Genomic DNA, 27,878 nt, shown 5'->3' on the forward strand with positions numbered 1-27,878 from the left:
TCATCATTACATTAAAATAATACTAAAAGTAACAAGAGTACAATCATACTTAAATATTCATAATCGTAATAAATTTTTAAGAAATAACATGTTATGATACTATTTACAATATAACTGACAATGATCTGGTAATTTTAAGTAATTATTTGTAACAGTATGAACATCCAAAATAACATTGGCACAAGATTGATCAATAGTGCTAATCATAATGATTCATTTCTTAATTGTATTATTATCAAACTCACTGATCAAAATTGGGGTGTGATTATAATCAAATAAACCCCTTTAAATAATAGAATCATATAAACTTATCTTATTACGATGGATTTAAAAAAATAGTATGGATGAAAAACATTAATACTGATAATTTTCTGTATATTATGTAAAGTAAATAGAAATAAAAATTATACAAGTTTAAGCAAAATAAACAACACGTCAAGTAACTGTAAACGAGTATTAAGCCACAAGATTGATCAATACTACTTAATGATTACTAAAAATTAAAACATATAGTTTCTTATTTCTTAATAATATCATCATAAAACACACTAATAAATTCAAATAAAATAAAATAAAACACGAAAAATAATTATGTCAGAAAAATTGTGTATTATTATGATTTTAAAAGCTTGTATAGATGAAAAAATTATAAGTTTATGTATATTATGTAAAGTAAATAAAAAGAAACTTAATTTTCAAGTTATACTCATATTAACTTAAAAAACAAAGTATTTATTGCACATATTGTCAAACATTATATTAATAAATATATAGGTGTTATATTGCACCTTATAATAATATCACCTATTTTAGATCTATATAAACTTTATGAATACATAAACAATTGTAGATCGCAAACAACGTATAGATGACAATATGAACATTATGACTATAAGTAACTAATAGGTATTGATTAATTCAAAATAATATGTTAACGTATATAATAGATGTGATTTAAATAATATATGTTTGCATTAAGTTACAACTTTAAATTACAATAAACTGAGTTCCAACAGAAGCAAAAGTGATACATTTAAAAATAATAAAAAATTGCATACGGAATTGTTTTTAAACTGTAAATTTGAAGTATAAAGATTATATTTATGTTTCAATTTACAATATTAAACATATATTATTTAAAATTAGGCTAGTCTGTGGAATTATGATTTGCTCTGAGCAATAGTTGTGGTCAATTCAATAATAGAGCATGTAAAATGCCTAAACAAAAAGGAATTAATGTTATATCTCACAAGCCATACAATTTAGTAAGCTGAATTCCGAACAAACTACTAGAAATACAAATTCAATTTAAATCAATCACACATAACTGTAGGCTATTTTAAATCCATTCAGTTAAATATGACTGTAAAGTATATAAGCTGGCGTTCCAGATATGAAATTCCAATTATGTATTTTTATTTTGGCGTTATTATTAGCAAACAGGAATAGAATTTGTTACAGGCATAATATATAGAAATTATGAAAGTTTCATAGGGACATTAAACACCAAAAAGACGGGATGGGCACAGGAACTGGGCAACAATTGATTTTTATATTACGGATTTATAACAAACATAACCCAACCCACAGACCTTTCAGTGTTTCGTGCCTAATTATTAGACACAATAAAAAACACTTAACAACACAAACACAGTTCAATCACATTAAATTTGTACTTTAAATACCTTGTATCTCATCACACTGGGTAACTAAAAACATAAACATTAAATAAAACTTTACATTCACACTAAAAGTTACAACTTTTTATCCACACATTATAATGTACAAATATGCTGATCACGAACTCTTTTCAAGTTGATATGTTAAAATGGTATGGAAGATAAAAAGTAGTAATCATATGAAAGTCGACAAGATCATCAATTCATCAAGCTTTCTTATCTCTAATAACCTTAATCGACATTCCATAGGTCAACATTTACACTATACAAGGTTTGGTTCAATGACTAGTCAACAAAATTGCAGTGGATGAAATACAAGTTGTATAGTTCTTCAATTCATCTCCTCATCTTTATCCTCATCTTCGAAATGCTTACTCAAGTTTCTGGGGACCATCATCCGCTGCCTCCTGCAAAAGATGAAAGAAAATGTATATTAGAACATTTGTGTGAAAACAATACAAAATACCAGTTTTTATGATTTTTAATTTCATAAGGCTATTTTAATTTCAAAAATGCAAATGAAGTTACAAAAAATTAATATAATAAAAAATTAGACTTAAGTTAAAAATACAATACAAAGAACTTACTTGCTGGCCTTCACAGCTTCCTTCTGTCTTTGACTGTAAACATATACATATAACTGTTAGTATTATTTGTAATATTATTCAAGAATTTTTTTCAGTCTTTAGAATAAGGCTAGAATAGAATAGAATATATTTTATTGCGTTGACAATATATATTACATTGTATTGCAATAGTCAATAATACCAATTTTTTACGGTATTTATCTTAAAAACTAAATCCATTCACTCGACTTTCCATACAGTTGCACGCAGGCACACATTCATACACATACAAAAATTCATAATTCGTGGGATCAACCCCCAGGATTGCAACACTGCCGCGAATATCAATCCCAAGTGTGCTCCATAAACTCGCCAACTGAGTAAAAAGCACAAGACACCAGGTAGTAGTGTTTTAATTGGGTTTTAAATTTTTTTGGATTTGTTTCTAAATTTAGTGTTTCAGGGAGATTGTTAATGAATTTGATCCCAGCTTGAGAAGGGAGGCGTTCAAATGCTGCTGTTCTATGCTGTCGGGCTCGAAAGCGCCCCCGAGCTCTTGTCTCGTATTTGTGTATATCACTGCCCTGCGTCAATATACACTGAAATCGACAGTAAAATGAAGTCTCTAAAATATACAAGCTGGGTAGAGTTAGCAAGTTGAGCTCCCTGAAGGCACTTCGACATGACTCTCTGTTGTTCAATTTTGCGATGATTCGAACAGCTTTTTTCTGCAGTCTGAATACTCTTTCCAAGTTTGATATGGCACAACTGCCCCACAGAGAAATTCCGTACGACAGGTATGGAAATATTAATCCATAGTAAGCCATCATTAAGACATCAGACGTACAAAACTTTGATAAATTGCGAAGGACAAAAATTCCAGTTGCCAATTTAGCACATACACTTTCAATGTGAACTTTCCAGGTTAACCCTTTATCTAGGTGTATTCCTAGAAATTTAGCAGAATCAGTTTCTTCCAGAACAATGTTATCCATCATTACTGTTGGGGTTTCATAAGTATTCAACCCACGTAAACAGAAGTTGATGTAATTTGTCTTTTCATGATTAGTTTTGAGATTATTTACCAGAAAATTTTGAATGCAGGAGTTAAGATCAATGAAGGTTTGAATCTCCAATGTAGTTAGAGAATCAGCCCGGAAACAGAGAGTCGTGACTCTCCATGACTCCAGGCTAATTTACTGGCTGGAGTCATGGAGACAATATGGAGTCATAGAAAGTTTTAATGTTACCATCTTTAATCAGTCTACATTTTTTCTGTACACTGATATATGGGAATATGCTGAGGTCTACCCTTTGGAAAAATGTTCAAATCCCCAGATGCTGAGATTTCCAGCCAATCACTATCCTTCCTTGTCATCAAATTAGACAGATGGTGGAAAAGAGGCTTGAAAATTTGATTGGTGCTTTGATGTTTGAATACAATTAGTTTTTTCAGGGTTAATTTTAATTTGTTTTCTTAAAAAAACTGTGCCAATTTTTTAAATTTTGACAAAGAAATTAGTTTCAAGGAGGCCACATTCTTTATTCTTTATGGACAGAGTTGTATTACCAGCGAAGATAAAAAGGATTTTTTGGCATCACTCTTGATTTACACCAGGAACAACAATGGTCCAATGATGGATCCCTGTAAGAAACCCGTGTTATTGACTTTTGGATTTGATCAGAAAATTTTAATTTCTTTTGTTTCTGATTAATTTCAGTGAAATGAGTTGTCTTTCATGTAAAAACCTGTGTATTGCTAGATCATTTACAAACCCCTTCCCCATTGATTAATTTATCCACCAATACATCTGTATCAACTCAGTAAAATGCATAAATATCATTACACGAAATTATGAATTTATCTCTATTTTTTGTGTTGACTTTTATGTATTTTGAGTTGACACAGTAACTGGGAATTTTGGAAATATGATCAAAGTGATACCAACTGAAATGAAGCACATTTTTATTCCCACAAAAAGTTTGTTTCCATATCACTAAGAACCACTAAGAAAAATTAACTAGATATACACACACCCTTGCCTCATATGTATGATTGAAACAAAGAAATAATGTAATTTAATATCTTGTCTTTATCACTTTAGAACTCTATATATTGAATGTCAGTTGCTAATAATTAAGAAATGTTGCATTAACAAATTGATTAAAAAATAGAAGTCTAATAAATTATTAAAATTACTTGATAATTGATTTTTATCAGACCATATTTACAAAATATGACTTCTACTTGATTTAACTTTAAAACTACCTGTGTATTTCTATTTTGAACTTCAATTAGACCAGTCAGTCTGAAGTACCATCTAGCTTGTTAGATAATAACAGATGTGTTGAAAACATTTACAGACAATAAGTAGCCTTTCCATTGGTGTGTGTTGTTTCAAACGATTTACTTCTTATTTTCAAAACACCCCACAAAGTATGATAAAATTGTATCATGGATTTGAAAACTAATTGAAAATTAATCCTGAATAAACACACTACCTCAGTCGAATCGGACTTACGCCGAAGGACATCATGGATGGATTAAAGCTGGTCAAGTCCTGGCCAAAGTTGATACTACTGCACGGAGATATATACCCACTTGTGGTATCTGCCATGTTCCTCGCTCTATTCATGGTGCACGGAGTATTCACCTGGGAAGATGTTTCAGCATAACTGTCATTGGTGAAAGACAATTCTTCCCTGCTACCCAGCGAAGTACTTCCATTGAGCAACCTCGGTACCTTGCAGTTCCGTCCTGAGGGGACATTAATTAAATCTATAAAAAGCTGACAACTAAGCTAATCGGCACATTTTATACATAACCCAATTTTAAAGCACATCAAACAATGCACAATAAACCTCAATGAACAATTATTTCAAGAATTATTAACTATAAAAGTTTTAACTATTGGAGTAAGACTAAAGGGGTATCTTTTTTATTAACAGTATATCATGGGTTACATCATTTACACAATTTTACCTGACCTTCACTCAATAAGTTTTGATCCTTCCTTCCCCCTAAAAGGTAGAAGAGTGTGGTTAATTTCTGCAAAGATTTTTTTCCCACAATGCTACTTGATATGTTGGTGCCAATCCAAACATAACTCACATGTCTAAACTAGTATCCAATTTCTTCCGGTATTGGGCCAATGCCGCCACTGAAGGATATTGGGAGCTAGAAGTTGATCTCTCGGGGCATGGTATTTTTTGCGCACTCTAAATGGAGTGTGCCCGTGTTTCAAACTTATGAAATCGTGACATTGGCAGGGCGAGATATAAGGCGTGTATGTCCGTGACGAATTCTACAAAACAGTTTATTATATATGGTTCATAGCATCACTATGGCAACCGTCACTGATCATGGTAAAAATGCTTTTGAGAGGTAGTCTTATCATTTCTGCATCTCTGTTTACAATAGTCTTCTCCAGGATCTACAGGTGGAGAGCAGAATGTCTTTTGTTAATTTTTCTATTTGTTTTCTTTAATAAATGAATGATTATTGTTTGAATTTTGTTAAAACACGTATAAATAGTATAAGATGACACATTGTCTATTTAATCAACAAGATGTTTCAGTTTATTTGTTTGAACAAATTTTCTATTGAAATGTTCTACTGTACATTGTACATAGAGCAAATAAAGAGATTGATGAGTGATTGGTGTTTTTCCAAACAATATGTCAAAATTCTTCGATGTCTAGAGAGCTATGCACCAAGTAAATGTAAAACACCTGTGAGTTTTTCAACTTCCCAAATTCAATTGAAATGAGTTACTATACTGTGGATGAATACGTACTAAAAGAATGAATTATTTTTATAACGTGTTAAATCCAAGATGCTGTTATTAACAACCATGTTCAGAATTGTTTTATGAGTCTGCTGTTGGATTAGTTCCAACTTATAGTTTAACATAGCACTATCATACTATAAATGACATAGCAATACTGTACCATACATACTATGGTATTACTACACTTGCAATACTACAAGGGCTATCCAGAAAGTAAATTACGTTTTGATATAAACAAAAAACAAAGAATAATACAAATACTATATCATACACATTTCAAAGTCCACTTTGTTCGTCATCATGCACGATCGTTCTTTAGATTTAGCCATTTTTAAACATAATACAGCACTGACACTTCATCTTTAGTAATCACATTGTTCCCATAAACTTCACAGAGTTGGCCAAACTAATCTCAATTGGTTTATTGTGGTTAGCCAAAATAAACCGTATTACCGACAGCATTTCACAACTCGTAGGATTTTCATTTGCGTCACACATTGTAAACTGCTATTGTTAAACAACAAGGAGCGACCGTAACTACTCACTAACACGGCTGGAATCAATTGCTGGATAGCCCATCCCTGACATCAAAATGGCCATGATAGATCAATCGCCCACTTGTGGCAACAGAGCATAACATAATCTACTTTCTTGATAGCTCTCATATAATATACAGCACTAATATACTGCAAATGACATAATGCTATTAACCTTCCAACTGCACATGTAGTAACTTCTAGACTACACATAAAAATGTACCAATTCCATTTTGGCTAGTTCACTAGGAATTTTTAAAACCGTCAAACTAAACATCCTTCATGTATATCTACGTTTATTACACACTTTTGTTTTTCCAGAGTACACACACTTGAATATAAAACCTAACAAATATTTCACAGTACACAAAAAAATTTACAAAAACTAGTGGATACTAGAAACTGCTTTATGTAAATTGCAAAAGTTGAGTCACCGGGTCTTTTGAAATTTCTTAGGAAAAAATAAAAATGACAAAAATCATGTTGTATATGGAATAGCACTAATATACAATACCACATTGACTATACCATGCAGTACAACAGCATACAATACTACATTGTATAACATCTCGTAATCTTGCAATTGAAATCACTCACCATTTGGCATAGCAAAAGGCGTGCTGGTTGCGAAAGAGCTTATGGGGCTTTGTTCTCGGATCTGACGTTTCCCCATCATAAAGCCAGAAAATGAGACATTACCGGGTGAGGTAAAGTCATCAACTTCCATAGCACTATCGGAGTTAACAACCGAAGGCTTGGCTAAGTTACGTGCCATGAGGATAACCAAGAGTGAGAAAACCGCCCAGATAGTCATGTAGGGTAGGACATCATTGCTGGAGTGGGTGACGTCTTTCAGCATCCAAATACCTCCGAACATCTTTCTCTGAAAAATATATATGTATAAGGATACATCTTAAGCAAACGCAGAGTTTTCAACGGTGTTGTTACAGACTAATGCTGGGTTTATTTGCCACGCTCAGAGTTGCACCATAGTCAGCGCAAATGTAGCGTTGTTTCTTGCTCACGACAATCAACTTTATGATATCTTCATTTACCACCCGCCATCAGAATCTCTTCAATCGTCACGTCAAAGTTGAGTCCATATCCCGATCGCCGTCTTTGTCAAAGATGTTGCACTGCTGAACGTAGCTTACTTTTTAAAAATTTATTAAATTAAAACTAATTCTTGTCATACTGACTAAACCACAATCAAAACAGAAAATTAAAAAAAACTTGTAGTAGCAACTTTGAAGACGTAATTGAAAAGAACTAGAAAACAATAACGTTCTGTTTCTAACGTCCAGGTAAAACTTCATCAATGTGCTTCCGTGATATTTACTTCTTTGACCATCAAATGTAGTAGTAATTAACCCTCTCCCGCTCGCAAGGAATGAATCGGCACGGCCACCACATAGCCACTGCAGCTTAAACGGCACAGATCGGCATGCACTGCTTTACCCACTAGAGCCAATAAGTGCTGCTCTCGAGTAGCAATATTTTGTACTACTACGGGTTGTTTGCTAACAGGAGGCCATTTACTTTACTTTTACAGTAAATTTATTCCATTATTTTGCTATTTATATTAGTTGTGGGGAAACAATGGCGGGTTGTATTCGTACACTTCTTGACAGTGAAATCGATCTCGTTATTAGTAGTGATTTCGAAGATTCAAGTGAGTGTAGTGATGTACCAGAGCTTTGTGAAGTGGTTGGTGGCATTGAGGATGTAGTTCGGAGTGATTACAGTGGCAGTGGCAGTGACGGCGAGCCAGACTATGACCTTCACCAAGTAACTGCGCAACAAACAACCCGGTGCCCAGCTGTCTGTGTGCCCCCTCCCTGGTCTCGTACAATCAACTTCATTGAACCAATATATAGTAAAATAATTAATATATATATAATTATAGTTAATTACAATGACAGAACTGTGTAAGTTGAGGCGCCGCGTACTTTGACCGAGCGCGACCGGCAGAGCGAACTAATTGTGGTTAGAAGCACCGTGAGCGCCTGGAAACAATACGAGCGGGAGAGGGTTAAACAGGCACTACTGTAGATTTGTAATAGTTCAAATACTACTAGAGGCTAATGTGTATCATTTTACAGCTATCAGAAATAGTGTAGTGAAGCAGCTCTTTGAAATCTGTTAACACAGGCATGGGAGTTGTATGCAAAAGTGGGCATGACAGTTAAGGGGCTAAAGTTGGGATTTAACGGTTTTGTTGCTTTGCACTCTGGTCACAAGAAAAACAGACATGTTTCCTACAGACATTCTGTTGACACTCAAGTTAAATTCAAAAAGCAATAAAATCAAATATCTTCCAAACATATCAGGAAAAGTGAGTGACTAAAATTGTATGGATCACTTTCATATCCTGTTAAACCAGATAATTTAACAGAACATAGTGTCTTAGAAGGTATAATTATTACTCTATGTGTTGTTTTTGTAATGTATGTAATGTATTACAGATTGTTACTTAGGTCTCCTTTAGTAGGCATACATAAATAAATAAAACTGTCGTTATTTATCAAGCATTTTCTCGGCTAAAAATTGCTTTACAAAACAACAATTCATGTCATTTTGCAGTGGTCTTATTCTCTAATTGCAAGCATAATAATTTTAATAAAAGTTGAATAGTAAAACAGACCTCAAACTCTGATCGAACACACTGTCTAAAAGCAGCATTCTGTGGAGGGAAGAGCTTCTGTACAGTTTACTTTGATTTTAATTAATGACTAGGCAATTTGTTCTGTCACACTATTTAAAACTTAAACAGGGTTGCTACAGGAGTCCAATAATGAAATTCCCTGACTTTTCCCTGATTTCCAGACCAAATTTTTCATTTTTCCCTGACTTTTTTCAACGCAATCCCCAGGGCTTTTGGCAATTAATGGGTGGAAAAAAGCGGTGTTGAGGCTAGCAGGGTGGCAAATATAAAAAAGCAAAAAATAAAGTGAACACAGTTTAATACGTACAAAAAGATTGACTTAAATGATCTTTTACAAGTCGCTGGTAGGCGAGTCTTTCGCACCGGCCGGGCCGGACCAGCCGAGCCGCCTCGGCTGCCTGCTTCATGCGCCGCGTCGGCTGCAGGCTTGGACTCGGCGCGGCGGCAGTAAGTTTATTTGTGTAAAGGGATTTTATATTTTTCCCTGACCAACGTCGAAATTCCCTGACTTTTCCCTGACTTGAGACCGGATTCCCTGACTTTCCCCTGATTTCCAGTCCTGTTTTTTTCCCCTGACTTCCCTGATTTCCCTGACCTGTAGCATCCCTGTTAAAACTATTTTTCATGAATTCAAACCACCCACTCAAAGATAACAAAACCATTAAAATATAATCAACACACATTCTTGTATTTATATATTTATTTACCACACAAAGTGGGATGTAAAAAAAAAAATTAGACCATATGTTTGCTTACTGCCGAGCAGCTGACACGGTACGTAGACACAGTAGGAGCACTGCGATGCACGAACACAGACATACAAAATCAGACCAAATATTAATAAAAATATCAGATATTCTGTTATTTTGTTTTTCATACTACAAAACTTGTTTATCAATCATTTGTTTGTTTACTGGTGAGCAGAACAACTTTTGTACACGTATGAACGCGCTATCGTACATCCAATGAGACATGTAGTGATGCACATAAACTTCACGTCATTTACAAAACCATAATATTTTGTTACTTCGGTTATCCACCTCCAATTTTCATGCACATTTGTTTCAAATCCGTTATGGAATAAATGTGGCATTTGTGTAAATTACAGTGTCACCTTTCCATTTTTATACCGAGATATTTTATTCACATAGAAAGGAACGTTCATAAGAAATATCTGTTAAGGGCAGAAAAGTCCATTTACAAAACCAGTGTGAATGGTGAGTTTAGCTCCAGTTCACCTTCCTTTTGGTGCAGCGTCTGGAATCTGACGCTGTCACAGACTTGACTCCTGAAATATGGAGTCATGTTCGTCAGAAGGGATCCAAAAAACAGTTGTCAACGAAGAAGTTCAAAATGAACTCTTTACATCATTTCGACATCAGAGACATCTACAATACAAGATAGGGTGTAATCTGTAATGTAATAAATATAAGCAAATATGATTCCAGGAGTTGAATTCTAGAAGCTAAACTCAACATTCACACTGAATTAACTCTTCCACCATGGCTACGCTGTGTGTAGAAAACTTGGTTGCTCCCCGTGGGATTTGATACATACATAAACCTCCGGCATTGTGATTTGGGAATGTTTGAATATTAAAAATTAAAAAGAGTGGAGTGAGTACAGACACTTGGGATAGACCGTCTTTTAGATTCATAAAAATGCTTTTTCAGTATCTCATACAAATTTTAATTACTATAAAGCATTGTGTTAATTAACTTCTTAATTTAAAAAAAATGTATTTTCAGTGTTTAGCAAAACATATAATATTTACTTACTTTGTGTATAGCAGCTTTGACAATAGGCATTTGCAATATATCACTTGCCGATGGTCTCAGAGACGAGTCCGAAGACATCATTTTTGTCAGAAGGTAAAAGAGATCGTCTGACATACCTGAAATAAACCAATGACATAATTTTAAATTGCATCACACAAATAAACTCGCACATGTAAAAATAAAATTTTATTTGCAAACTATACAATTAGCAGTCTGTTATCAAGAATAAATCTTAAAACAAAGACTGTGTTGAAACAAGTCAGATCAAACATTGTGAATTACTGTTAAAAATGTATTTTTTTAAATTTTTCTCTTGATAAGATGAAGATCAAATACCATGACTTTTTTCTTAGGCAAAATTCAATATTACAATATAAAAGATATCAAGGGAGGAACATAATTTTAATAATTTCTTCACCATTAATTCTTTAACGAGTTACATGTTTTGACAGTAAATTAATATACATTGATATTACAGATACTGTTACTTTATTATAGTTGTGATCAACATTATTATATTTTCATTTTCGTCATTATCCTATCTGTATCACTATGGAAAAACTATATAACTGATGAATAAAAAAGGGTTTGCAATAATGTTCGACAACAGACTTATTTAAAACCTGTTACCATGCCTAGCCATTCAAGACTTATTGTCATTGAGTCATAAGAAGCAAATAGGTCTTCTACCAGAAGGAACTCATGCTCACCAAACGTCATGTATTTTTGTATGAGTCTTCAGACTACAACTTGAGCATTGTCTCTTTTTTAACCCTCAAATCGGAAGTTTATATTTCTCTAATTGGCAGAAATTTTTGGGCGATTTGGAGACTTTTTTATAGAACGTATAAAAACTCTTTGTTTCCTGTACATCTCGTAATATTTTGTTCACAGTAAACTAAAGACTACTATGATGTATAATACTGTCCACACTATAATTATACCAATTTCCTTTTTAAGCCTAATTTAAAAAAACCAATTATAAAATAAAATGGAGGTGGGTAGCGTTTAAGCTGCGATCGCATTTGTCACATTTTGCGAAACAAGCAGAGAAAATGCGATGCTGTTGGGAAAACTTCTTGCAAAATTGCGACGAAAGAACAACTAAGCGAGAAGTATATCACATTTTGAAAAGTTTACAGCATTAACAAAATTTGTTTCAATGATACCAAAAGATTATAAATTTTGTCATCACATTTAATTTCATGTATATAAAATATTAAACACAGTGCTGCTGGATGACGAACTTTCTGGTTGGTAACTGCCAGTCTACTTTCGGATCAAAAAGTGTAGATAACCGAATTTGAACGTTAACCACTAAGTAACTAATACAGCTAAATTTACAGGAGTTTTACCTACAATACTGGTTTTACCTATGGGGTTCCTATTTTGTCTTGTCTTAAATACAGTTTTTTTTTTTTAAGTTATATTATCTTTTATTGAGACTGTTTTTGCATCTTAAAATGAACATATTGTAGTTACTTAATGTAAGAACATTTATTTTGATTTATGCTATGTAAATGTATGTATGTATTTTATTATGCATGAATATGTATATGCAAAATGTATATTCTGTGTTTTTGACAAAATAAAGAATTATTATTATTATTATTATTATTATTATTAGTTACATTTAACTTTAGCTTGTTTAATCCTGTGTTTAAATGTATAAAGCAAATTATTACAAACAATAACCAAGTGTTGTGTCTGTAAAAATGAAAAAGAGATACAGGATTTTGGAGCTTAACTTTATGACTTAACTTTAATTTTGAAAATTAATTATTCATTGTTAAGCCTCCCATTGGAAGCCCAATGCCCATATGAAAAAAGCTGATGGGAAGTGATCAAATATATTAAAACAATATTTAATTTATTAATGCCTCCTCTTGCAGTTTAAGGACGCGAGTGGATTACGCACGATCGTCACAACACCGCCCTCGACAGTCTGACGGTCCACGCGTTCCAACGACAATTGCAAGCCATGGTAAACTTACTGAAATCCTCGAGTTTGTTGATAAAGCTTCTCACTTATAATGTTGACACGGGTTGTATCGGCAGGAAAACATTATAACAGGGTGCCGAAGAATTTTGTATTCTTATACCTTCACAAGCCGTATAAAATTGTAATGCTGTATTTAGACTAATAATCATTTCATTTCACCAACAGTTAAAACGATATACTTACGTTGAGTGTGTGTCAGTGGGAAGGTATCATCCCTCAGGGCCTTCCATACCTCACCATTTGTTGGGAGAGACAAATTCCCAGCTAATTCCAAGATCGATATACCTAAGCTAAAGATGTCTGCTTTGGTTGTGAATTCTTTTGCTGAATTCAGTAGTTCGGGAGCCATATATTTAGCGTCCCCTTCTTTTGGTACTTTCTGTTTGTCCTGCAAATAAGTACCAAACAGTGAGACTTTATAGGATAAAGTTGAGAAAAATAGTCTTACAAGACAAGTGTCATACAGTCATTACCACTTAAACAGCTACACACTAAATTGCACTACGGAAAAATACATACATAAATCAAAGGTTGAAATGTATCAATGAAAAAGACATAACTGAATGAAACATTACAGTAAAAATTCTCCCAGACAAAAGCAGACCTGGTAGCATACCAGTTACAGTAGTTGGATACCTTCCTTGGACATAGTTGATATTTTAGGATACTGTGAAAGTTATTGGATACTGTGTACAAGTTACCTTTCAATTGAAATTTATTTACTTTCACCACTATTGATTTATTTGACAAGCTGATGTAACAGCTTATTACTAGTATCAGAATAAGTAAATGTATATACAGTGTTGCCAGAAAGTTTAGGGACACCCCACATAAAGTGATATACTACTTGTGTCCCTATACTAACAGCAGATTGGCTAACTCTATATATTTCCCCATTAACGCAGTGAAAACAAAGTATTTTGGTGTGTGACTTTCATTACTTTATGTATAAAATCTTTCAAAATATGAACTTTTTTGTGATTTTAAAATTTTGGAGGAAACACCTGTTTTTTGAAACATTAAAATTTATAACTTCTAAAATAAATGTCCAATCATCTTAATAATTGGTACGTTGTTTTAACATAAGATATGGAGTAAATAAATGCTATTTTGGCAACTAGAAAAAAATCACTCACAGTTTGGTGATCGCTCAAAGTTCCTTTATTTTCTTTTTACAAACACGGAAATGGCGATGTTTGTAGCTGACGGCAACAAAGCAAATTATGAAAAAGGAGTGCGTGCGCATCAATATCCCTTCCTCTGTTTAGTGAGGAACAAGCTGGTGTGCGTGGATTGCCTACCACTCTCATAGTTCGAGAGCTACAATTCACTAAAGTTATCAGTTTTTCATTTCTGAAAAAAATAAAAATAAAGGAACTTTGAGCGATCACCAAACTGTGAGTTATTTTTTTCTAGTTGCCACAATTGCATTTATTTACTCCATATCTTATGTTAAAACAACGTACCAATTATTAAGATGATTGGACATTTATTTAAGAAGTTATAAATTTTAATGTTTCAAAAAACAGGTGTTTCCTCCAAAATTTTAAAATCACAAAAAAGTTCATATTTTGAAAGATTTTATACATAAAGTAATGAAAGTCACACCAAAATACAATTTGGAGAATCAAGAATAAGAGAAAGGCTTACAGCAGTTATTCCTATATTGTGTATAATATTAATGTTTTTATGATTTCTGTATGAACTATATTGCTTCAAGTTCAATACCAGATGAATTGTTAACATTACTACTAAAGTTATGATTGTAATTTATTAATAAGAAACTCACTGATTCAATTTTATAGAGATTGATAAGCATGTGAAAAAATATGATTTCTTTCACAAATAGAATGAAGGCTACATTAGCCAGAATCTTTGTGTTATATGTAACCGTACACAATAAAGAATGAACAATTTTTAATTACATTTCAACATTACTTCCATTTAAATATAGAACAAATTAGTTGTCTTTAATCTAAACAACCGACTCTCTTTATACAATAGTTCTTGTAGTTTTAGGTTTATTTGCGTTAAATATATAATTCTTGTTTATTTCAGTAAACCCATTGCGGATCACTGACGAGCTGGGCTCGTCACGCAGCGGCCAGGCCTAACGGCACGATGACGAGCTCAGGTCGCAAAAGCGGTCTTCTTTAAGTTTCCCTCCAAATAGTTCTAGTAATGTCTGATAGATCGGGCGATCGTCTTCACTTGTCAACTAAGAGTGTTTAACAACGGTCTACGTTTAGAGTTTTCAAAAGTTTTATAAATATCCTACAGATCGCAGTTGTATGTCGAAGTTGAAAAATCATTCATATGAGTTTACTATCTGCTTTTTAGTGCTTCTGATTGGGTGTTTTGCACAGTTGTTATTACAATACTTTTGAGGTTAGTGACAAAGAACTAAACGACGCAGACGTACATGTTGGCGGGTTTAGTCTAGACATTGGCTCGGATGTTGTAATCGCTTCGCCCGAGCCGCTTTATTTAGACTATGATTCAGACATCATCCCTGTCACCCCGGAACCTTGCTCGCGTGTTATCGTTCCTACATCACGGATACCCCAGCAGGCCCATGTCCCATCTGAACGAATACCTTCACAGCTGAATTTTCTAGTATACAATAGCGAGCGATACAATGTGGCACACCATTGCTGTTTGTTCGGCCGCTGACCGTAAATTAATTCGTGCCCGCGCGCCAAAACAATACGATCCGCAATGGGTTAAGTTACAACTTTTAAAAATTAGTTTAGTTCTTTACATAGGTTTTAACATTTCAATCTACACTTGTTTTATCTATTACACGTAGCTGTTGTTTTAAGCTTTCTTTTATTTTAATTACTTACATGCATTTTCTTACACATTTGTATGCTAAAGTGTTTATAATCGCTAGCAAATTATACTAATCTCGTGCTGGTGCGCTCTATTATATCGTGTAATGTCACTTTTGATGACTATCCTAGAGACCATGAAAAAGTGCAATTGTTGGCGACGAACAGAATACAGAAACTCATGCACTGTTTACACATCACATGTCACCTACTGCACAGCGTACATACATTACATGTTGGGAAAGCAGTGCAAACAATAAATTTACACCGATTTACAATATAAACGTACAAATGTAATGAAAAAGCCGTATATCAAAATAAAAAAGCATTTGTAATATTATTACACTTTGCAAAATTAAGGTCTGATTACCTAATTTTATACTTTAATGTTTACGGTGAAAACTAAGAGATGTACTTAAAAAACGTAAATCGTTTCTAACTAGCTTGGAAACAGATGATATACTTCCTTATTTACCAAACAAACCGCTGGATGCGACCATTTGTACATTTGAGATGGAGGAGACTTGCACTATGATACAATGAGTACAAAATTGGAAGTTCGGTTCATTTACTTAATTTCAGGTTGATCCGAAGTTTGTTTTGCTCTTGACAGTTAAATATTTTGAGTACTCCATAAAGAACAGTGGCTTCCGTGTACATTATGGAATAAATCTGAACACGCATGCGCGCACATACACACACAGTACTTGTTGTATGCTTCTAGGTCAGGTGCTGAACAGGCTCGTTCATCAACTTCACTTCTCAATGGTCTCTATTCTAGTAAGCTTATTGGAAAGATATATTTTATAATAATGTTTTACCTTTTCAAAGTGATACACTAAGCCAAAATCTGATAGTTTATAAAGTCCATCGTAGCCACAGAGAATGTTTTCTAATTTGACATCGAAGTGTCCCATTCCCAAGTTGTGGAGACAATCCAGTGCCTAGAAGATATCAATTGTTTAGTAGTTGTAAGCAAAATGTTTGAACAACATGACATTGTTCGATTCACAAAATTAAATACAGTACTATCAACTGTACTATCATACAGTATCAACTCTCCTCATTATTTGACATGTTCCTGACACAGTCCAGAGGTCCGTGAGTACAGGCAGAATAAGGCTAAAGAGAATCAGCCTCGTCTAACACACAAAGAAGTTTACTGTCACTAAAACCACACTTGAATTGTATTTTTAGTTTGTTCTTTTTCAATGGTGTGTCATCACTTCTGTGGGTGGGATAGTGTATTTATCATTATTTATTAAAAATTAATACAAAAATTAAATTTAATAACAAAATGTAACCAACCTAACTGTATAATTTAACCCTTCCCACGCAGAATTTATCTTTCAATTTTGACTCATAACGCGTAATTAACCTTAACATTTTTTTTTGCATTTTACCAACTCTAATTTTTTTTTTTGGTTAGTGGTGGCTATTAGAAATAAAAAAAATAATACAGTATCACAAAATAATCAGACTCCTACATTTTTAACAAATTTTCAAATTTTACAAAAAATTGGAAAAACAACTTTTTTACTTGAATTTCTAAAAATATTTTCTACAAAAAAAGTAATAACAACAAAATAAAAAGATAATATAATGCTAAACACAACAGGAACACGAACAGTAAATAAGGAAATATGGCAAAACAGCGTTAAACACTAAAATATGCTGTGCCGGGATATATCCGTTTACCGCGTAATGGTTCGCTGCAGGCTGAGGCTAAATCACGCCACAAAGGACAAAGCCACGCCCTCCCACCACTGCGACGCGCCAATGAGGTTCTAACTGTAACATCTGCTTTCGGAACAAGTACTCAACACTCCCTTGAACTCTAGCGGATTCCACGGCAACTAAAATTTATTAAATAACACAAAATAGACTTTGAAGGATATATCCGTTTACCGCGTTTCAGTCAAAATTAGGCCTAACAAATATATCCGTTTGCCGCGTGGGAAGGGTTAAGAAGAACATAAGTTACAGATTGCTTATTTTAAAAAAAAATATCAAACACAGCCATAAATATTTTGAGCTGTGTATTTATAAACTAACACAGCTCAATAATTTTTTATAGCTGACTCATAAACTTAGAAAAAGTCTGATCCATATATGGATTGAGAAGTATCAGTACCGTAGATGTCACATACGACTGCGAGTCAGAACTGTTGTGTGCTGACTTCAAACACAATGAGCAAAACTCTGTGATACTTACTGTTACAATGTCGATCAGTACTTCCCAGCACTTGTACTCAGATACAGGCTCTTCATTGTCCACAACTGGCTTACACAATTCCAGTTGCATATACATATGCCTGTCTTCTTCCCAGGCATTATACAGCGTGGCAATGTTCTGGTGTCCAGAAACAAGGGTGTGCAGATCTACTTCATTCACTTTTGAAGTCCTTCAATCATAAAATAAATACAAGTCAGTTTTACTTTTTATAAGCATTACATACAAGCATGATGTATACATTATAAACAAGGCTACTAAAAGAATTTTAGGAATGCTGATAATTAAAAAAAGATGTTATGACATTTGGAGAGAAACAAGAGTAATAAACTAATTATAATATAGCATAATGCAATAAAACAGTCATCACGCTGAACGCATGACAACCACATCCTTTGCAAGTGTGGTGATAATATCCGTCAGAAAAACTCAAAAACTGTCTCAGCCATTAAGACAAACTCCAGTGAGCTCTGTCCGTAAGTATTCATTTAATGTATAATATGAAGCCAAGAACTTCTTGTAATTATTAATATTAATGTATATTGCAATCAATTATAAAATAGTTTAGTTGATATCTTTTTGTTTTTCATACAGCAGTGAAGTTACACATGCTTAACCATTCTGGTGAAACATATTTTATTTTATTATTTGATATGTCAGTTTAAAGCCAGTGTTGTTTTGGGATTGTTTTACGTGGGTTCGTGGCAGAAAAATTTCATGGTCAACATTTTGTTGTCATCAAAATTTTGTAGAGCCAAGATCTGTGGTCGTGCTATTTTTATAATTTTTATAAACATTGGTAGTATAATTGAATACACACACTAGTATAATATTAGTACTATTAACTGAAGTGTGTTGACACAAGAATTAACGATTCATTTATAAAATCAACATAATTCAATAACAATGAGACATATTTTAACTACAGATATTTTTGCCTTGTTAATGGTATGAAAATGTTTGGAAGTTTCTCGTAAAAGCTTCTTACTAATTATGGATTTGGAGCAAGTGTATTGCACCACCCTTCCGGGTGAAAATAGGTAACTTGAGGACACTATCATCTGTCTTCGTCCAGGGCCTCAAGACATTTTTGGCGCAATCACTGGCTGATATATTTTAAGTTTTAACCTTTGTTTGATTTTTTAAAACAAAATAACAACTGTACGAAGTTAAACAAAATGGACTTAGTTTTTACAAAACAGTTAACTAAATATCTTTTAATGCCGTTTTATTTCTTTTCCCAATAACCAATCCCTGTAAACCAAAATAAAGTTAACTGTAAAATAACTCTACTGTTGTAATTCTATTATATTGAGTATTATAAAATCAAAATGAAGAGGTTTGTTTAAAAAAGTATATATATTATTATGTGAGGGATAGAATAATGAAATGGTGTGCATAAATATATACAGAATAACATTTTCCACAATTTTTATTGTTTATTTTGAATGGCTTGTTTGCACCTTCATACATTAGAATATTAACTACGAGGTCTGTCCAAAAAGTATCCGACCGCCGACCAGTAGGCGGCCGTGGCGTAACCGACCGGCTCGAACCGGTTATTGGAGGGGAGGGGCGAGCCTACTCCTTCCCATAATAGGCACTGAATACGATCCGGTCACTCAGTGAATCACAGCGCTCTGTTCCATACAGTACTGCCGTGTGTGTGCGTCGCATTTCAATATGACTGAACGTAATGAGCAGCGCATTTGCATTAAATTTTGCCAACTTGGCCATTCAGCATCAGAGACGATTACTATGATACAGAAAGGTTATGGTGACGTATCTATAGGCGATACACAAATAAAAGAGTGGTTTAGGCGGTTTAAAAATGGCCGCATATCAGTGGAGAGTGATGACCGATCTGGCAGGCCTTCAACGGCCAGAAACACTGAAAATGTTGAACGTGTTCGTGCATCAATTAATGAAAACCGTCGATTGACTGTCCGAGAGCTGGAAGAAGATTTAGGAATACCAAAATCGTCAGTTTGTAACATTTTACACAAAGATCTAAAAATGAACCGTGTTTCGGCAAAATTTGTTCCTCTGCTGTTGACAGAAGACCAAAAGAACTGTCAACTTGAAATCGCACAGGACAATCTGGATTTTATAAAAAGTGACCCAGGGCTATTTAAAAAAGTTATTACTGGTGATGAGTCATGGGTTTATGGCTACGACCCTGAAACAAAGGCTCAATCTTCACAGTGGAAAACTCGCGAAGAGCAACAGCCGAAAAAAGCAAGACAAAGTCGAAGCAATGTCAAGACAATGCTGACAGTTTTTTTGACCAGGACGGCGTTGTTCATCACCAATACGCTCCAAGTGGCCAGACAGTGAATAAGGAGTATTATCTTGAGGTCCTAAGGAGGCTACGAGATGCAGTGCGAAGGAAACAACCTGAACTGTGGTTATTCAGCGTTTTTTGGTCAAACACGACATCAACCAACTACGACAGCCTCCCTACAGTCCTGACGTAGCTCCTTGTGACTTCAGGCTATTTCCGAAATTAAAAATTCCTTTGAATGGAAAAAGGTTTGACGATGTTAAACAAATAAAAAAAATGCGACGAAGGACCTGTTAGCCATTCCGCAAAATAAATTTAAAGAGTATTTCCGGAAGTGGGAGGAGCGTTGGAATAAGGTAGTAGCTTGTGGAGGGGAGTACTTTGAAGGAGGCCACATTGCCGTTGCCGCTGAGTAACGTCAGTTCATGCCAGACGTCAAGGTCGGATACTTTTTGGACACACCTCGTATATTGTAAAAATAGTCAGTTTTTAGTAGCTTTACTACAACCAATTCTGTGTTATTTTAAAAATGTTTCTCTATGTTATGGTAAAGTTCTATGTACAGACTAACCAATACACAAGTCTGAAGAATACACAATACCTCAAAAAATGTAATTAAAAAAAAAAATATTAATATTATTCTAGAAAAAATTTTTGGCAATGAAAACTATATCGAAAAATGAATTTTTCTTACCTGTCCCAGTCATTTCGAAAAGGTTCCTTCGAAACCTTCATAGCGTAGAACTTCTTATCATCTTTGCAGATAACCTTGTATACAGAACCAAAGGAGCCTTCCCCCAGTTTGTTCACAGTTATGAAACATTGCTCAAAGTAACTAGAGTCAATTCTAGCATCGTAAGTCTTGCTTGGAAATGATTTTACTAATCATTGGTTAAGGAAAAAACAGGTTGTTAAATTTTTCTTTAATATTACAATTACATCACCCAACAACCTAAAATACTGAATGGTAGCTTTGATATTACCATAAACAGAAGGACTGTCAACAATAAAATAATATTTTTCCTTTTTGGATTACACATCTAATTTCTTGATAGTTAAGAATAAAGAATTCAAAAACCTCAAAGCAGAGTTAAAAAAGGTACAAAAAAAAAAAAAACAAACTCCCACCAGACATATCCTAGCCAATTGACAAAGCTGTCAAAGTCACTTCAGGCATAAATGCGAAAATTCGATCTTTAATTTCAGTGTAAAAATCACAAATATATCTGTTACCATAAACAGAAGACATGAAGGCACTTCTGGCACAACACTCTCTTGTGGGAGAACACTTTCTTGTTTTTATTATTTTAACAACTATATTTGAACAAAACTTTTAAATATCATACATCATTGTAAGTATTATTAAATTCTCTATAACATTTGAAAAATAATACATGATTTATTTTCCATCATTGTAATAACAATAAGCTTGCCTAAAAATAACTTTATTAACTTTAGGAATTCTAAACATATTCTTTTTATGAGTTACTAGTTTTTGAAAAGAGATTGTTGGTCCATTGATTACCACTTCTGATATAGAATAGCCAAAATACTGTAAACACACACAGACGTTGGACCAGTAATATTTTCATTTCTGCAAATTAGTAAGAAAATTCACTATCACACTTAACACCGAATTAGATTTGCCGTCTTAATAAAAATGAATGAACTAACGGCTATTACAATAAAAAGAAATCCGGGGAGGGGGTTGGGTTAAAAAAAAATAAAATCACTTTCAATGAATAGATCAATAAAACCTTCTTTTCCTAAATAATAACCCTAGACATAAAATTCAATAAGCAAGGAGAACAATACTATTAATAAATATATCTATTAACAGTTACACAAAGAGCTGTATGATGGCACCATGAATCAAAGAGCAATAAGAAAGCAGTTGGTTGAGACTGGTTGTGAGGGGTTAACGACACAAGATTTGGTGATTATTAAACAATAACATCCTTAGAAGAACACATAAAGCATTAAGCAGTGGTTCTCTAGGTGTTTTGCAACGTTTTCAAGTTGACCTGTTTCCCTCTTATCTTAAAATGTTATGTTTCTCTAATTTATAAAAAGAGATTGTGAGATATCACACAATATACGTCATCCTCTCCCTTTCAATTTTGTATTTAGAACTATTTCAGGATAAAACATTATAAGTGACGGCAAAATTTGGTTGTCACATAGACAGTGGCGTAGCTACCTTGGGTGGCACCCGGTGTGGAAGTTGGTGGTGTCACCCCATCGAAAGTAAAAAGCAATAAATTCTATATGATAAAGGTCATGGATATAATTTTTTTTCTCTTTTTATTATCTATCACTATAGAATAATACACATTTAACAATTCACGCCAACCAAACACAACACACTTCAAAAAGGTGACACTTGGTGCGGCAAAACCCCCTCCACCCCCCCCCTTTGATACGCCACTGCACATAGGATAATCAACATAAGATGCCGTGGATAAGTTATTGATAGTAGTTTTGGAATGTGAAAGAAGAAACTTTACTCAAACCAACATTGTACAGTACAGCCGTCTATTGCCTGGATACAATACCACGGAACGACAAATTTGTAATTTTGGCTCTCCATACCAGTATTGTAGTAGCCTAAAGCTAAATTTCAAAGCTTTTGTTAGCCAAGGCCAAGCTTAACCAAAGCTTTGAAACTACTCAAGAATATTAGAAATCTGAGCATCTGCGTTATAGTGATATATGCAGTTTAAGTGTAAATGCTGACATTTAGTGCTATAGTCTACAGATTCCAACAGTAAAAAGGTTAAAACAATAGCTAATATATTTTAAAGCTTCTGAATTATATATATATATATATATATATATATATCTAAATAATCTAAACATAAATAAAAATAACTTATAAAATTAGTTTCTATTTATTTTCAAAGGATACAATTTTTGGGCGTTAACCATACGAGAGATCCATCCACCAGATATTCTAGGTTTGAAAAATGCTTCCCTCTTACTTTTGGGGGGGGTTTTTGTGCTGGCCTTCGATCAGTCTGAAAAAAGAAATTGCTCAAGCTTCATTCCAATCAAGATAACATGTACTACTTCATAGCTAATATAAACTAAAATGAACTTCATTAAGTACCGAGAAGAGTAGAACAATGACTCCTATTCAATAATAGTGTAAGCTACCATTTACAACTGCTGATCTTATCTAAAGTGTTATAGGCTACTAAAAATTGTCCTACACACAGGCAAAAGATCTTTATGACTTATTTCAAAGGACGTAAAATGAGAAAGCAACACATAAGATTAAATTAAAGCTTCATTTAGGCTTTAATTAAATGTATTGTAAACTTCAAACATTATTTTATAAAGCAGTACATACATACATATATATATATATATATATTTATTTATAATACAAAACTGGATAATGTTGTGTGTTATTTTCCCTTGTGACATAATGTAAGTTAGTCCTTGATCTTTCTCATACACGTGACTGTGTAACCGATGTTAGGTCTAGTTTCCTGTGTTCTATTTTGTGGGCCAGACTGTGTTCATAATTTTTTTTAAACAAATGTGACTTGATTGAATATTAACACACAGGTCATACAATATAACAAAGTGAGAATAGATCTTGCATTGAATTTGATAATAGTTTCAAAGTGTAGATTATGATTCCGGTGGACAATAATCAACAGTATTAGACCTCATTAGTGTGTTTATTAATATTAATTCCTCAAATGTCACAGCATGTACAAATTGTTGCCCACAGTACACAACTTCTTACATAGTTAGTTTCATGAACTACTTTAGTTAGTTTAACCACCACTAAATTAAGTTTCGGTGAGAACAAAAATATTCTTAAAATGGATTTTTTAATACAAATAAATACAATCAACTTGGTTGAACACACGCAAAATAAGTTTGAATTGTGTGAACAATTTTCAACACACAATATTACTTATCACCAGAAATCACTAGTAAGCTGAAGTAAGCTAAGCAGGCACGGTAATAACAAAATACTTTTTGTCCAACAAACTATAATTTTATACTTATATCTCACACGCGCACGCACGCACGCACACACGCACGCACGCGCACACACACACACACACACACACACACACACACACACACACACACACACACACACACACACAATACATATTGAGTAACCAAATTGGTCTGGTAACTCCTGAGCATTTTGTTTACGTATACAAGATATATATCAATGAAAGTTTAAAATTACCTACTCACTGTTGTCACTGACTAAGCATATTAAGTGTCATATTTTGCAATAGGGGAATATCTTGTAAAGGAAATCTCAAATGTAAGCATTACATTTTGTAGGTCTTTGTTATAACGCACTGCCACAAATCCGACTAAAAATGGTCTATTTGTTTTAAAATAGTAGCATTTCAAATTCTGACAGGTGTTTAGCAATAATTATTAGTAAGCAATCATTCTGGTTTATAAGTAGACTAATAATCGTTGTGCAGTAATATTAGCAGAAGTTAATTAACATTCAATAATGTTGATTTAAAGATAGGTCTCACAATTAAACAGGGGGTGAATGGGACTATTAAATTTAATTGTAGTGATCAATTTTTAGGCATCTAATTACAGTGCATTAATTATAATATACAAAGTAATTAAAAATACATAAAAATGTTCAAATTAGTTAGTTAGCATTATTAAAATAAGAGACAGACCATCGATGTATGTTAAAGTGCATACTAAAAATGGTTTTGTTTACACTAACCAAAAAATGTATTTAGCCTATTGAATTGTTGGAATAGCTGACCTATAACGCCACATTGATTCTTGCTACATTCGGCTAGTCACAATAGTTCCAGTTGAAAAGCTATTACATTTACATTGTCACGGTTCTTTAACAGTTTCAGTTTAAAATGATCTACCGCTTCCTATTACAACCTTGACACACAAACAGATTATCATCGGAACAACTTGCCATCACGCACAGGATTGATTTCATCGAGTTCCATATACCAGTGATAGGTACTTGTCGACTCTGAACCTGTTCGATATCAACTATGGCTTTCCAAACCATTTGATGCTTCTTTCTTTCTAAGGATTGGCTGATTGTCATACTAAAATATGAAAGAAAGGATATTATAAGATTAAAGGTCGAGGTGGCAAATCACGAATTTGACGTTATCAACGTATTCTGCTCATCCTCCTGAACAAAAAATACATATCGTTTTAGGGGGTGCAAATGACAAATAACATGATTTTAGAGGGTATATACATAAATAGTTAAGTTCTTAATGTTTTAATGTTCTGTTTGTGTGCTGTGTCTGGATATCTAAATATTATCTGCAGGTGGGACTGGCAGAAGTCAGAGATAACGTGTACTGTACCTTGGATCGAGTGAGTGCGTGACAATCATGGATCAACCATCCACTAGTTCGACCAATCGTAGTGAACTGGTGTGTCGTAAATATTATCTGCGGCTGGGACCGATAGCGTATCTGTTATCTGAAAGCTCCGGGGCAGTCAGTGCTTCACTAGATATCATGTACTGTAGTTTGGATCAAGTGAGTGCATGACGATCATGGATCAACCATCTACTAGTTCGACCAATCGTAGTGAATTGGTGTGTCAGAATGTTTTGTTGGGTATATTAAGAGGTTACGTTTCGACCGAAACGCGATTATTTAGTTTCTGTACATTCTGTGGAACGCACTAATGGTAAGTGTTCTCTATTAATGTCCATTTATATACGTATTCATATAAGGGGTATTCATGATTTATTAAGTTTTTTACACGGTACATAATTGCCTTTCCATTACAATTAAATTTATATTTCTGATCAGCCCCTCTAGAATTTGATATTTTACTGATAGGTACTATCTCGAGGGATGTTTTTCTTTCCTTGACATCAGCGCGGGGCAGCATCCAAGGTGCTGCCGAAGCCCGCGCTGATGGCCGGAGGCACTAGTCTCAACTCGATAACAACTAATTAATTTGTAGCTCGAAATTTAAGAAAAACATTGTTCATTTGGATCAAAATTCTGCTCATTTTAGTATTATTTTTCATTTACGTTTGCAAAGATGGCGCCGCATCCGATGACGTCATCACGAGGTTGAATCATGGTCACAAAAGGTCACGTGATGCCCGATGTGGATGTAGAACATGGAAATATTGCTCCGCGCTTGAACAGTTGTTCCATTTTTGATGTTCTAGAACTTCGTTATTTCTCATTTCCACCCCATCAAACATTATATTGCTTTGTTCTGTAGGACGATTCCAATAAGTTAATAACGTGAAACTCGTATTTTGCCGCTATGGCTGTTAATGTGACAATTACCAAAAGAAATTGAAGTTACATCAGTAATTTATCAAAATTATCGGAGCATAGCCTATTTACTCCAATTCCATTTTATAATAAAAGTAAGCGTAAACTGTTCCTATCCAGCCTTAACCACAGCAACCCTTTCCTAAACCAACAACCAAAGTAGTAAGAGCAGCCTGCCACAGTCCCCCCTCTCCAATCTGTCCTGTCCCAATGTTGATTCACTCTCAATATAGCCTACATCTGTCATATTTCTTAAAATGAGCACTAGGTCTAAGTGTAACAATTTATAGACCAACAAACTAATTTTAGTATTATTGGCCACCAGCCCAAAATTGTTAAGCTCTGTCATAAAGCTCTGTAAGCATGTCATAAAAAGTAACAGGAAGGTATAGCCTTACTAGGGCTATTAATATAGTAACATAAGTAATGTGACTATTACTAATACTAATACAATATAAGCACACCATAATAGAGACTGGTACCAAGTATATTGTTGCGGCAAATTAAACTAATTTTCCGTTTGTATTATAAAAATAGTAAAAGTAATGTATACCTTAGAGTAAATATTCAGTCCAACATCCTCCAGGTATTTCACGTGTTCTCTTCTGTCACTCGTTGACATCTTCAAATAATAAGAAAAACGAAATTCATTAGGTGCTTATTTTAAGATTGATTTAAGAAATGATCACTGCCCGATCTAACGCCTATTAATTTATGTTTTTTAATTATCACTAACCGTTCTAAAACTCACTACTATCACTCAACGATAATTTTGTAACATAACGGCGAATCGGAATAAGGGAAGGTATCAGGTAGGCTGGACAAAATGCCGCGCGGACTGTCCAGTGTTGCCAAATTGAAAAAGTTTTTAAAACTCCCGCTATGAAGTCACACTTCTGATTAATTAAAATCCCGTTACCCCCTTTGTGCCAGAACTATTATCTTTTAAAACCCGTTTTGTACTATCGCATTCCTTCAATACATATAAATGTTCTACAAACACAATATTTTAATTTCCTTCATCTGACTTACATTTAATGCAATGTAAGTCGCAGCTCATACTCACAATCTCTGTAGCCCATGTGAATAAAAAACTATATTCGTTTCCGACAGGATAAAAATGTTTATTTCAAGTAAAAGCTATAGCTTTTAAATACGAGTATATTTTATTTAAACAAAATTTTAACACCAACTGCAGCACTGTCGTCTTTCTTTCCTTTTTT

The 27,878-nt window shown here is 33.8% G+C and overlaps 1 protein-coding gene across 2 annotated transcripts; it reads right to left on the reverse strand.

Moving 5' to 3' along the window:
• Window positions 1-1,369: 1,369 nt before the first annotated feature.
• Window positions 1,370-27,476, reverse strand: LOC124368746 (membrane-associated tyrosine- and threonine-specific cdc2-inhibitory kinase-like). 2 transcript variants are annotated; one of them, XM_046826089.1, is made up of 11 exons: window positions 27,209-27,476; window positions 23,274-23,382; window positions 21,060-21,246; window positions 18,064-18,253; window positions 16,670-16,792; window positions 13,201-13,405; window positions 11,016-11,131; window positions 7,170-7,455; window positions 4,768-5,003; window positions 2,267-2,299; window positions 1,370-2,086 (listed from the first exon to the last, which is right to left on the reverse strand). In XM_046826089.1, the coding sequence occupies exons 1-11, from the start codon at window positions 27,275-27,277 to the stop codon at window positions 2,051-2,053; spliced, it is 1,590 nt and encodes a 529-aa protein (XP_046682045.1). In that variant the 5' UTR covers window positions 27,278-27,476; the 3' UTR covers window positions 1,370-2,050. The 2 variants fall into 2 exon arrangements, with proteins under 2 accessions (XP_046682045.1, XP_046682044.1); XM_046826088.1 differs by having other exon boundaries at window positions 4,748-5,003.
• Window positions 27,477-27,878: the final 402 nt, after the last annotated feature.

Source organism: Homalodisca vitripennis, chromosome X (genome assembly GCF_021130785.1).
Source record: "Homalodisca vitripennis isolate AUS2020 chromosome X, UT_GWSS_2.1, whole genome shotgun sequence".
NCBI lineage: Eukaryota > Metazoa > Arthropoda > Insecta > Hemiptera > Cicadellidae > Homalodisca > Homalodisca vitripennis.

What these genes read in the sequence shown, in the direction of transcription:
- LOC124368746 (XM_046826088.1), bottom strand. Translation starts at nt 27,277, where the DNA reads ATGTCAACGAGTGACAGAAGAGAACACGTGAAATACCTGGAGGATGTT. An exon ending in TCAAAGCTGCTATACACAAA is followed by an intron (nt 7,456 to 11,015) that starts GTAAGTAAATAT and finishes TATATTTTTCAG; the next exon opens with AGAAAGATGTTCGGAGGTAT. An exon ending in GTAAGTCCGATTCGACTGAG is followed by an intron (nt 2,300 to 4,747) that starts GTAGTGTGTTTA and finishes ATATGTTTACAG; the next exon opens with TCAAAGACAGAAGGAAGCTG.